General features: G+C 39.4%; 1 protein-coding gene across 1 annotated transcript in view; it reads left to right on the top strand.

Annotated features, from left to right (window-relative positions):
* Nucleotides 1–6,588: 6,588 nt before the first annotated feature.
* Nucleotides 6,589–14,343, top strand: part of LOC108799825 (maternal DNA replication licensing factor mcm6) — a 53,525-nt gene continuing 45,770 nt past the window's right edge. Inside the window, exons 1-4 of the mRNA XM_018571747.1 lie at nt 6,589–6,689; nt 7,912–8,058; nt 10,122–10,232; nt 10,635–10,884. Coding sequence (XP_018427249.1) covers nt 6,589–6,689; nt 7,912–8,058; nt 10,122–10,232; nt 10,635–10,884 — 609 coding nt within the window. The remainder of the gene's footprint in view (nt 6,690–7,911; nt 8,059–10,121; nt 10,233–10,634; nt 10,885–14,343) is intronic.

Here is a 14,343-nt window from a genome sequence, read left to right as displayed (position 1 = left end):
CTTTACAACACCCACATCTACATACAATGCATGTTGTGACAGGTGTGTTTATTTAATAATACCTTCTTTTTAGAAAAAAAAATGGATAAAGAGGGAAACAGCTTCAGTTACATGACACATTTATTTCAATGCACATTTAAAAAATCTTCTAGATAAACCTTAGATGATATTAAACTGGGTGACTCATTCCAAGCTTGCTAACACTGACATGTTAAATAAAAGCCTATGGGCATTAAATGACAGGAGTTTAAAATAACATGACTAAAGTGTACTAATGTCTGCATTCAGAACCAAGGCTTTCAATTTAACCCCACACAAAGACATAGGAAATGGCAAGTCTGAAATTTCTGTCAGAAATATAGTTGTTGTTTTGCTGTAAGGATTAGAGCTTATCAACTTTCGAAATCTCTTTTGTTTGCTTTCATACACCTTTAGATGCTCTCTCCAGTGTTCTTGGAGCCCCAAATTCTGCAGCATGTAAAGTGTGGTAAATTCAGCCACCTCTTTCGATTTCCTGGATGATCCTTTTAGCCCATTACTCTGATGGACAGACTTACTGGCCACCAGAAATGCAGATTAGGTAGAATGAGTCAACCTATTAATGGTTAAAGTCAAAATGATGTAAATTGTCCTTTTTGTGAAAGACTTTGACATCTCTTTTTGATAGTTTTCTTTTAAAATATTGACTGATGAATTGCTAAAAAGTAGTGTATGAGACATATTGCCAAATGAATGGCAAATGAGCAGCATTCATATTTTATAACTAAAACATAGTGATATTTATATCTTTAATCTTCTAGTCTTGACTTGTGAAACTAATGCCAATTAATTATAAACAATAGCACTCAAGTGGCGCACTGTTCGCCTTTAGGCCACCATATCTTTCTCTTCCACCAACACTATGCATTATGGCATAACTCTAGAAACAAATAGCAAATGAGCTTCCTTAATCCCCCACAGCTTCTTCATATTTATGGGCTCAGCATCCTAAAATCACTTTTGGCAAAACAAAAACGTAACTGAGAGAGATTAATGTTTCCATATTGCAGTGCCTCTATCACATTGAAAGCCTTATAAAATGTATATAGAATTATGTTGCATTTAACAGTTAGGGTGCTGAACCAAAAGCTGTCTATAAACTCAGTAAATGCTTTTATTAGGTTTTTTAATATTTACAGGTATGAAATTATAGTCTTCTAATTATTATTGAACGGTCAGTATACACTATATTGCCAAAAGTATTGGGACACCACTCCAAATCATTGGATTCAGGTGTTCTAATCACCTCCATGGCCCCAGTTGTATAACATCAAGTAACTAGGCATGCAGACTGCTCTACAAACATTTGTGAAAGAATGGATAGCTCTCAGGTGCTCAGTAAATTCATGTGTGGTACCGTGATAGGTTGCCACCTGTGCAATATGTCCATCCGTGAAATTTCCTTGCTACTAAATATTCCACGGTCAACTATTAGTGGTATTATAACAAAGTGGAAGCAACTGGGAACAACAGCAACTCAGCCACGAAGTGGTAGGCCACGTCAAATGACAGAGCGGGGTAAGCGCATGCTAAAGCACACAGTGCGCAGAAGACGCCAACTGGCTGCAGTTAATAGCTACAGCCTCCAAACTTCGTGTGGCTCTCAGATTGTCAACAACCGTGCATAGAGAGCTTCATGGAATGGGTTTCCATGGCCGAGCAGCTGCATCCAAGCCTTACATCACCAAGTGCAATGCAAAGCGTCGGATGCAGCGGTGTAAAGCACGCCACCACTGGACTCTAGAGAAGTAGAGACGTGTTCTCTGGAGTGACGAATCACGCTTCTCTGTCTGTCTGGCAATCCGATGGATGTGTCTGGGTTTGGCAGTTGATAGGAGATATCCCCCACATTATACGAATGACAGCTCACCAGCTAAATATGGCAATTGCCATAGTGGGTAAAGGTGCTCATACACCTTACAATCATCTGCCGATTTTAAGCTGCAATCGCGGTTTCGTCCGGAAATCTGCCATTTGATGGGGAGTGCACAACCGCAATTACTGTACAACTGGCAGATTTTCATCTTTGAAGCAGGCTAGAACATTTTCGCCTAGTTGGATGAAAACCGACGGATTAGTGGCATTTTTGTTCAACAGAAATCTCAAAATGAAAACTGCACATGCTCAAATTAAAATGTGGTTGCTCGATTGATAAAATCGGCCAGTTAGTGGTGCTGATGAACCATAATTGCGAACTACATTGGTCTGTGGATGATGGGCTGTTTGAACGAAAATTGAACGAGGGTGCGATGTCGGGACAAAAAATTTTGTACAATGGTTGTAAGGTGTATGGCCATCTTAAGAATGATTGACTATAAAAAGGTTGGGGGAGGGTGTGAAAAATAATAATAATTACTCCTCGTTACTGTTTTGATTTACATGTTGGTACATATAGCAACAAAAACATTCCCTTGTAAATCCTAGCTTAGTTCTCTGAGAAATGTTTACTGTGTATTATTGTGTAAAATCATTTAACATGAAGAATAAACTGCAGCACAATTAAGTTCACAACCACTAATATAAATATATATTAACTATAATTCCCCAACAAATTATGCCCTAAGAACTCTCCTTTAATTTCTGAGTTGAACATTTATCAGTTAGCAGAGATACCTATAATATAAAATACACACTTTTCTACTTTTCTCTCATTGTCTACTCTGTTTTAGCATGTCTTTCTCTTCTGTACCGAATGAAAACCTTATATGCGAGAAAGCTAGGGCTGCCACTGCAAAGCTCTCCTGAAAGTTCTAGGCACCTGTATGTCAAGCACATCATCTTACTTCACTACTTAATCACTGACATGGAGAGCTGATTTACGTGTTCCATGGTGGAATGCACATTAACACGCGTTACAGCAGACATTAATGTGTATTTGCTGCCAATACACAACGGATGGAAAAATTTACATCACCCTTTTTTAGCAACAGCATACACCACAATGTACAGTGCATGCACAGAGGTGTGCTAAGGTGTGTTATGCTTTACTATCCAATGGATTGGGGTGACGTTTACAGTAACTCTGGCAGAACATTGGATGATCTGTACCTGGGAGGAGAAAGATGACACAAGCTTTGTAAGCTAGTCATTCACACCCTCCATGTGCTGTGGCTGGAATGGTTGGCTAGTTTGGCCAAGAGATTTCAGAAATGCGTGGCCTCTGCTCTGGGGAGGCCTATCCACAGCTTTGGAGCATGGGATATAGAAATACAGCAGTGTAGATAGTGTGGAGAGATTGTTTTGGTGCAAACAGGCTGGATTCACTCTCTCTGATGCCCCAAGGCCAGGTTTCTTAATGTGCCCCCCCCCCCACAAGTGGGAGGGGCTTTTATCCGACAGTGCCGATAGTTTCCTTCTTGCTATAAACGCCTGCACACCGCATGCAATAGTATGTGATATGATTACACGCAGTTGGAAAACAGTCACTCTCTCTGGACGCATTGATTGGGAGAGAGTGATTGATTCCTAACCACGTTATCATATCACATGCCATTACATTCAGTGTTCCGGTGTTTACATGCAGCGGCTGTCAGCTGATCATTAACTTGAACGGGTTACAGCTGCCGCTTTTAAATGGCGGATTAGGGATTCCTGCTGCAAGAAAATGTAAATTCCTGACACAGAAATCCCTAATCACACCTAAACTTATTGGTATGAATGGGGCCTAATACACACATACATACATACACACACAGAAATACAACCCCCCCTCCACACACACAAACATTACTGCAGAATAATACATCCCCCCAACCCCACACATAAAATAAAAGACAGACCCCCATCACCTGCACATTCCCTGGTGATCCAGTGGTTAATTAGTAAGACCTTACTAAAGTAGTATAGACCTTACTAATGCTTCCTTTCGGCTGGAGCTCAGAACTGTGAGGGCTGGTACTTTGAGACTCCTGGAGTGGAGGCTGTGCTGCCCCTCGGTGGCCTTGTGGGGAATCCGGCCCTGGGTGGAAACTGTTTTTACACTTGTTACACTTGCTTTTAGGCCTGGTCCACACCTGGGCGTTTTGTAGCGCCTTCAAACGCTCTGCAAAACGCTCAAACACCGAAATCCCATTATTTCCTATGGGTATGGTTCACACCTGGGCGTATTACAGGCCACATGAACGCGCTACAAAACGCACTACGCCCAAAGAAGTACAGGAGCTTCTTTGGGGCGTTTTTGTCGCGCGTTTCCATTGGGATACAGCCAAGTAGCCCTCGGAAATGAGCATTTGTCACGCGTTTTTTTAACTGCGAATCGTGGTAAAAATGCGCGCGACAAACGCGCATATTCGATACGCCTAGGTGTGAACCTAGCCTTAAACTTATCTAAAGCCAGTTCCCTGTCCGATTTTTATAGTTGCCTATGAATTTGTCCTGGTGAACATTGTCACAGGGTCTAAAAGCTATGAGAAATCACATTTTTGTGCTGTACCCACAACAAGAATAGAGGGGAAATCTCCTGATGAGGGCACCGGTTTCACTGATAGTTGTCTAAGGCTGCCCATACACCTTGCGATCATCGGACAAAACTTTTCGCCCGATGACCAAACCATCGTACGATTTTTGTACGGTGGCCCCATCCTGCCCCGATTATTTCAAGGATGGATGCGCGGTAATTAAAAGAAAGCACCTGGACGAATTGCGAATTTTGACGTATGGAAACGCCACCAACCTTGCGAAAATCATACGATCGACCGAAGTTTTCTAACCTGCTGGTTAGTCAAAAGTCGATTGATTGTACAGTATCGATTGTACAGTATCGATTGTACAGTATCGATTGTACAGTATTTGTGGTTGTACACTGCCCATCAATCTTACGAATATCGGACGAAAACGCGATTGCATGGCCGATATTCGTAAGATGTATGGGCACCTTAAGTATGTTTCTCACTTTGGAAAGATTACATCTCACTTCCTTCTGTTTGCCCAATGGGACACAAATAACAAAAAAAGAAAAAAACATGACAGAGATTTTAATCATCCCCTACCCAATCTGAAGTGGAAAAAAAACAGTCTGGGATTTAGATATACTTTCATTTTCAAAACTGCAAACAAAAAGTAGCCGATGAACAGAGAGCAACAAGTGACATGTTGCCCTTAAATCAAACCCAAACTAAAATATACAACATTAAAAAAGGCAGGTAATGAGTTCACTGCTAAAGCTCTGTGAACAGAGGGGGCACAAAGAGGAGTGTACCCCACCACATCAATACACAGAATTCAAGCACCAGTCACTATATCTTCTATCCTAATCTCTCTCTATTAGATCAGCTCTCACTATCACTAGCTTCAACACATTTACACTATTGACTGACTGCAGCCTCCCTTTTATAGTGTGGAAATGAGTTACCCAGCTTCCACATCTTGTTGGCCGCTGACCAGGGCCAAAGAGCACACATGACATTATGGGTCGGCATCAAATTTTTAAAACCATTTTTCTGACTGAATACTGAAAATTCGAATCAAATTAGAATTCTGGAAATTTAGGTTGAATTTGTGTTTGACCCAAACTCAAAACCCAACATTACTGGTTACAATCCACCAGTCTGAAAACATCTGTTGCCACCCTGCATAGGAAAAGCATTAAGAAAAAGTAAGATATGAAAGAATACAAGTGATAAGTTAAAAACAAAATTGAACTGAAGAACCATCAGTGACATGTTATGACGTACTTTTTTGCTTTTCCTTTGGCGTCTTTCGCAAAGAGGTTCTGTCATGCGTTGTGGTATGCTGCAATGCACTATAAGGGTCATGTGCATTATTTGATCTGTTATGGTGTGTTTGAAATCCATTCATAATGAATGCAATGCATGATAATGCACCACAACAGATTGCTAAAGTTTGAACCAACCGCCATAGAAAATAATCAATAGAATTTTCCTGCACCGATTCTTCTTCATGATCAGATCTGTATTCACATCCAGCAGTATCTGAATAATAATACTGTTTTTTTTATTTCCTTTTTAAACCAGCCCCCCTTCTGAATTTCTAAGCTACTACCTGAAAGTAAAAAAGATTTTCCCCATGCAGAGCTGAAAAATCTGACACACAACTGAATATATTGTAATATAAGACCTTATCCCCTCATTTAATATATAAGAACATTACCAATTCAATGTCTACAGAGGGGATAAATGACAATAAGCAGTAAATTGAATATTAGTATTTTGCCAGAGAAAAAATACACATTAAGCTTACTTTCTAATGTGTATGTCTTTTTTCGTTCCATACATCCCACCTGTGGATGTTCTTTTGTTATTTCAAACATTCTGGTGAGCCCATTTACAAAAAATTAAGCTTAAAGCAAAATCTGTTGCCCGCAGCAAGCAATCAGATTTCATTTGTTGCTATGGGCAGCTGCCTCATTCATGCTTAAACTTTCTTTGTTCCAGTTTTAATAAACTAATATACCACCAGTGTGTTATATAATTATAATAATTGGTAATTGACCTAGGGAGGTGTCCTAAGTAGTAAAGTTTAGAAATGAGTGAGTCTCCATGAGCCACTTTCAGTGGGCTTGGTCTGTGTGCTTTCTTGCATTCTGGTATCATGGAATTAGGTGACCCAGCAGCAACTGAAACAGCGGGCCAGCATATGAAAGATGAGTTGTCTGCTAAGTGTCAAAAACTATTTTTGGAGTTCTTAGAGGAGTAAGTTGTATAATTAATTTACTACTAAAATTAGCTCATTAGCTTATCTCTGTTGAACAGCAAGAATGCAAAACCCTCCATTTCTCAAAACTAACGTTGTGTTTAAGTGAACCATGTGTTTGACTAATTTGAGCAAGAATGTGTATGGTCTACATGTACATAGGTGTCTCATATCTGAAGATAAATCCACAATAATAGCTGGTAGCCTGGATTGCAGGTACAGGGGCCGCAAACATAAAACAAAAACTATTGTATACTTTTTTCTAAATGAGGCAGCCTGATTGCCTCGAGGTATGCACACTATGCTGTCAGTGATTTGCTTAAAATATTCTTCAGTGTGCTACAATAACACCTAATGACCTTTTTAGTGCCTGATTACTATAGCTTTTTCTAAATATATTCACTTCACCGAGACAACTGTGTGCAAAAGATCACCACCAGTGAAGCTGTAATGAGCACAGCTTATCTTTTTAACTATATAGCTGTTTGACATTTTGACATTCATGTGCTTTTATTGAAATACAACAATTAATTTTCCCTTGGTATGTGTAATAGCAGTATTCTATGATCTGTTCCCCTTAGACTTGTAAGACATGTTTGTTCTGCTTATGCCACACAATCTGCATGCAATGGTATTGGTTCTACCAGTAATTTCAGGTGTCCTTTGGAATAGCTTTTAAAGGACATCATCAATGATATAACTACACTATAACACCTATGACCTGGAAGTGATCGGTATGATTTCAGGAGAAGAAAAGCTAATCCTTGTTATAGGCTTTGTCTCACTATGTGTAAGGTAAAATGACTGTGCATACTTTGTTCTATATGCCAGAAGATATTTAAACTTTAGGTATCCCATTAGGTTTAACAACACCTTACAGGTGCACACAGAGGTGTTCATTTCTGTTAGCTTCACACCTTTCATTTCCAGTATCAAAGAAAACAATTATTGAATAAAATGTATTATTGCTGCTAAATGCACATAATTTCAAAATATTTTACTATGATGTATGTGTGTATATCTGTATGAGCTAAATTCTTAATGTTATTGTATTTAAGTGTCATGTGTATTTAAATATGAATGTTTAAAATGGCCAATATTGTTTTGGTATTAAAATGACATGTACAGTATTTAGTGCAATTTTTTTATTTTAAATGTTTATGAAAACCTCAGTGAAGTTTCTTTCAGGTCCTAGCAGTATTCATTTTAAATGTTCTACAGATACAAAGGCAAAGATGGAAACAATTTGTATGTGTCGGCAGCAGAAGAGTTGATTAGGCCAGAGAGAAATACTCTAGTGATAAATTTTACTGACATTGAATATTACAACCAGCAACTTGCGACTACAATACAAGAAGAATATTATAGGTAATTTCAGTTTTGACAATTCACATGGCTGTTGTGAATGAAATGGTTTGCAAACTTTCCCTGCTGCCTAACACATTGCATGTCCCCTCACATAACCTACGATTGTGAGGAGAGATGTGTGAACGGCATAGTAAAAAAGTTTTACAAAATAGAAAAAATAGTTTTGACATTAGGCATATTTATAAAGCAGTGAGTGTGACATTGAATAAACATTACCTGTATGTGCATCTTCTTGGTGCATGTGTTAAAATTGTGGTGATTGGTTCACTTTCAGTGAAGGTCACATTTTCTCCTTTTTTATAAATAAGCCTCTTAAGAATTAAACATACTAAACATATATTGGGTAATTAGGTAGTGCATAGGTTAATTGAGGCACATTGATTATTTAGCATTTTTTTATCAACAAATTCTGTCCTCAGTGGTTCCTGTACTCAGGCTAAGTTAGGAAAAAAGTACTGGAAATACTTGGGATAGTATAATTAGTATCAATTACATTATGCATTAAACCATCTAGAGCCTCCCATTTTATTGTCTGTGTTGCTGCTTATTAGCAGGGATAGCTTTAAAAAAACAAATAAGTACATTAAGGCTTTGTGCAGTGGTGTAACTAGCAACATTTTGTATGGCCCCCAACCCTGAGGAAACACCCCCCCACCACCACCAGTTTCGTCAACTCTGTTGAGTGTTCACACCAGGGCAGTTGAGTCGCACGGATTTGTCCGCGCTGAACCACCGACATAAACAATCCTATACATTCTTATGTATACTGTTCATGCAATCGCGCGGCTCCTCGCGATCCGAACCACTTACTGCACAAAATGCTCCAAGACCTACTTTTTTTCGTGCTGATCAGCACAAATTCCAATAGATTTCAATAGAAACGCGCTGATCAGCGTTTTTTAGCGTTTTTTATTGGGTTTCAGTGCTGAAATGCAACTAGAAATGCCCCAAAAAAACGCTCTTTCAAAAATTGCGTGGAAACCACGGTGAAACGCTTCCGCCATGGTGTGAATGAGGCCTAACAATTTTACTGCCGCTGTCTTCTCTGCTGTCACCTCTGACTTCTTGTTGGGCTCGGTGTGCGGGGGAGGGGGAACAGGAGTACTTCAGCCCTGCTCCTGACCGGGCCCCCCCTCTGTCTCGGGCCCCATGGCGGCTGCATCGGTCGCTATGCTGGTGGTTCTGCCACTGGCTTTGTGTGCTATAATATGGTATGTAAAGAAATTTTGTTATGGAGTAAAACAAAGCATACCAGCAAAATGTGGTCTAGTCACACAGGTTTTAATGACCCATGCACATGAAATGGCTAGTCCCTCGTAGGTTGCATGGGGATATTGCCTGGGATGGACTAAATATTTGATGTGAGGACAGGTAATGGGAGAAACAATATTAAGCAAATGACTCATTTTGGCTCTGTACCTGTAAATATGACCGATATGCTTCTGGGACTGTATTACTACAGCAGTTTACTAACCATTAGTTAATAATTCAGCGATCCATATGGTGATAAAGACCAAAAATCACTATTTCTTATAGACAACACCATCTGTGCTTTACCAACACCCATGCACTCTTTACCAACTCCCATGCCTTAATGTGCAGGTAATATGGTTTTTCTGTGTTTAGCACTGCTGCACAGGAAGCCCCTGAATACAAAGTAGAGCCTATTTTAGCACCTGTGCCATATAATTTAAGGACCAACTCCCTGCAGATTTGATCTAAAGTATTTTTTTTTTTTTGGGGTGATAGGATTCTAAGCCTCTGGACCCATAAGGAGAAATCTAACCCCCTCCCCTGGCATGGTCATGACAAGTCAGGCAGTGCTTTTTAGCTGGATTGTCATTTGATGGTAGATTCTTTTTATATTCCTTTCTAGAATGTAGAAGGAGGGAGCATAAGTGACGAATGTATTTTATATGCAATAAATCATGTGATATTCAATATGCAATAACGCATTGATTTATGGTATAATTGTTTCATTTAACTATTACCTCATCTTTATGAAGTAAATGTACTATTTTCTGCAATAAATCAACTGAACATCGTTTCACTGTTTGTTATAGAGTATATCCTCATCTTTGTCGAGCTGTCCATAATTTTGTCCGTCAACTAGGCAATACTCCAGCAAACAAAGAGTTCTATGTTGCATTTTCAGATTTCCCTGCCCGACAAAAGTAAGTAGCCTTGCTCACAGCATATTGGAATAAAGATGGTCTTTGGTTGGTCTTCCAGTGAGAGGGTTAAACAAGTTATCTTTCAAATTTCATATACACTAAGGGTTCATACAGTTGTATTTTCAGATGGCCCACAGAATATACTCTACATCATAACTACATCGATTAAAAATGTTTGGTTTTTACTGTCCCAATAATTTTAATATCTTAAAATGGTATTCACAAATGTTTTCCCCAATTATGTCCACAAAACCTATGCATAAATGGTTTGCTGCGTGTGCACAGTCTGTGTTCAAAATAACCCAAGTGCTATACATAGTACTCTAAAATGGTTAATATAGTTATATAAACTGATAGTTTTCATACCTGTTCTTAATAATTTGCTTAATTCTTAACTTGTAGGATACGTGAACTCAGTTCTTTAAAAATTGGGACATTACTACGCATTAGTGGGCAAGTGGTAAGGACTCATCCTGTACACCCTGAACTTGTCAGTGGAACATTTCTTTGTATGGACTGTCAATCTGTAATCAAAGATGTGGAGCAGCAGTTCAAGTACACACAGCCCACTATCTGCAAAAATCCTGTCTGTGCAAACCGCAGAAGGTTTACGCTGGATACAAATAAGTCTCGCTTTGTGGACTTCCAAAAGGTAGGATGTGTGCTGAAATCACAATGTGTTAAGAGCAATAACTTATGGTAATCCATCAGAATTTATTTCGGTTAACTGGTTATTTTTGGCTACTGAAATTTTTGTAAAATGGTATTTAAATGCCAGACTTAAAGCAGTTTGTGACTAGTTGTGTGGTATTTTTGAGGTTTGGAACAGAAAGTGGCACATTGCCCCGATGCCCTACATTTCCATGTGGCTATCTTTCACCATCAAAAGGTAGGTGCTAACATTCTTAAGCGTTCAGACTGTGTTGTAGTATGCTACAGTGTTGCTTTATATACCAGTGTTTTGCCAATAATCTTCAAGACACCTAAAACAGGAGCCACAAAGGGACACACTAACATAAAAAAAGCTAGATACCTGTTGACCCCGGTTATGAGTTCTCTTGCACTTAGGGGAACAATTTCACAAGCAAGTAGTGCCTTGCTTTTATGCCACCGTGCTAGTTTGCAGATCCAAGCAGTTTTTCTCAGGTCAGTGGACTAAGGACAGGTGGTAGAAGTGTTTGTTCCTTTGAGATAGAATTCTTATCTTATCCTCCCAACCCCCCCTCACTCCATACTATGCATGTGCTGAGATGGTGTCAGGACCACCGCAAACTGGGGCTGACTTTTTCCTCTGCAAGGACACCACTCTAGTTATGCCCTTTTGTAGTGGCATATTTATTGGGCAGTTATACTTGTTCCCACCATTTACAGATCCAGTTTTTGCCACCCTTACCTTTTTAGTACAAAGAAGCAGCATCGCAGTCCTAGGAGGTAACGTGGTGGAGGTAGGCCGGTCCTGCATAGTGTGCAAGCGTAAACATCTTTTAAATGCACACTTTTAAATGTCCATGTGTGGCAGCATTTTTTGCCAGACTCATGAAGAGAGAGGCTGAGTCAGGCATGAAATAGCTCACCTCTGCTCTAGCAAAACTTCCCACTAGCAGCTCCAAGTTAAAGTAAAATTTATAATGCTGCATTTTCTCTTGTAGTATGTAGGGATTGAGCACAGTGGTTTTCCCTTATGAATGAGTTTATGCTTTCTGTCTCTCCTTACTGGATTCCTATGTCAAGGGGGCAGTTCAAAGTTCTGCTGATCATCTGACAGACGTAGAACAAAAAGATGTGGAAGTTGTAATGCCCAATTGTCAGGATCTTGGAACAAGCCATTCAGTCAAATATATATTAGTTATGGCAAAGGAATCCCCAGGCCTACCTAAAGGGTTTATTGATTCCATGAGAAAACGGATGTCATCTATGTAGCAGTCATTCAGCATTTTATTGCAAGATTTCTCGAGCCAATCTACTTCTTCCTCTGCTGGTGAGTGCATTCCATCTATAGTGTTTATGCCGGTTCATGATTGTAGCATTATCAGGTTTCAAAAGATACTGTATGTCGGACTCCTCTAGTGAAACTGAAAGGGATGAATCCTCCACAGAGGAAAAATCAGAAGGTAAACCATATGACTATCTTTTACCTTTTGAAGAAACTGAAAAACCCCTAAAAAGCATTCTGGTCACTTGAGGAATGTTTGAATAACCCAAACTGTAATCTGCATTGTCACAGGATGCTAAACATTCAGACCTTTCATTTGAGGATTTGGATGTCCAAAAAAATCACATGGCAAAAAGATAGAATCTTTAATCCTCTGGTTAAATCAGTTGAAAACCCTTTTGGGGAGCAGAAACACCAAGGGATAAGTATTGGAATCCTTTCAACCTTGTGCAAGGCTGTAAAATACCATGCAGATGCCTTTACAGAATGTGTGCATATAACCAGTAGGGCAACATCCTCCTTTTTTTTTTTTTTTTTTCTTCAAGGGCAATTTAGCAGGAATCTGTCAATTTGAGTACATGTACTGTATGACCAGCTGTGCTCTGTTAATTCAGCTGAGCTGGCCTCATGGCTGAAAACTTAGATTCAGGATTCTACATCTACATATACAGGTGAAACTCAAATAATTAGAAAGTAAAACAGTAAGTGCTGCAAAAGGGGCCCAAACCAAGTACTGAGTACATATGCATGCTTATACTTTTCAGAGGTCCGATATTGTTCTATGTACAATCCTTGTTTTATTGATTGCATGTAATAATCTTCTTTTTTGAGGTTGTGGATTTGGGGTTCTTGGGGTTCTCATGAGCTGTAAGCCATAATCATCACAATTATGACAAATCACGGCTTGAATTATCTTGCTTTGCATGTAATGTAATGAGTCTATCTCATATATTAGTTTCACCTTTTAAGTTGCGTTAGTGAAATAAATGAACTTTGCACGATATTCTAATTATTCAAGTTTCACCTGTAGATTGTGGCATATCTTTGCTAGAGAGTTAGAAACAGTGCTGAATAGGTCAGCTGATAAGAAAAAGGCTTTCCAAAAAAGAAAAAGGAGCAAGATCAGAAACTCTTTTCGAATCCTAGACATTGAAGGCATTTGCATAACGTTCTCCTAGTAAATGGGAGTAGTTCTCAGAAAATGCTGGGCAATCATATACTGCTATAACAGTAAAGCAACGTCTGTTATGGTGGAAGAATGACTTCAACCTGTATCAAGGGTGATTGTGACTCCCAGGTAGCGAATCAATGGTGACAGATGCAAGCTTTTGAAGGTGCAAGTAGCGATGAGTGAACCAAACAAACGTCAGCTCACTGGATGTTCCCCAAAAACTTTTTTAAAACATCTGCCAGTGCTCTTTAACCAGTTGACATCCGCGGTGTTAAACCCCCTTCCTATCCAGGCCATTTTTCAGTATAGAGTGCTGTGTACTTTGACATTTATTCCGTCATGCAGCGTAGCAGAAAAAAAATGCCGTCTGGCGACGGCAACCCGCCAATGCAGCAGTGCCGTCCGTCCGTTTTTCTACTATGGGCGGACGGCAAGAGGTTAAATGGTATTACACTCCTCCTGCCTGCCTTGCAAAATGCTTCCTTCTCCTCCTCCTACTTGCTTTGGTGGCTGCTCTGATATGGGTACAAGGTTCCATATATGGTGGACGTGTCCACTAATTGCCAAATTATGGATAATTATATTATACACTGTTATTCACTCTATTCTCCACATTAACTTGTGTAGAGACCCTCGTCATGCTATTTTGCTTCAGCCTATTCCCATTATCTTGTTTGGAGAAAATTTTGATCACCCCCATATTTGTAGCCACAAAAATGGCTATAGCCCGAGCTTGAAATCTCCATCACTTAACTTTAATGAGATTAAATCCCAAGTCCATTTGATTTATGAAAAGCTAACAGTGGTTCTCAATGACGCACACAATTGCTTTCTAGCACCTGGCATCCGTGGATAATCGTATATGAAACCTCCTGATTTCCATGCTTTTCTCATCCATTTAACCTCTTGACATACTCGAGTTCTCCATCTTCGTCTTTTCTCTCTTGCTTGTTTTCCTTTTCCTTAACTTTATTCACTCATCCTTTTCTAGTGTTTAGTTTTCATTG

The sequence above is a fragment of the Nanorana parkeri genome, unplaced genomic scaffold (assembly GCF_000935625.1).
Source record: "Nanorana parkeri isolate BGI_ZX_2015 unplaced genomic scaffold, ASM93562v1 scaffold1826, whole genome shotgun sequence".
In the NCBI taxonomy this organism is placed as follows: Eukaryota; Metazoa; Chordata; class Amphibia; order Anura; family Dicroglossidae; genus Nanorana; species Nanorana parkeri.
The sequence above is the reverse complement of the archived record's forward strand: the minus strand, read 5'-3'. Positions and strand labels throughout refer to the sequence as shown.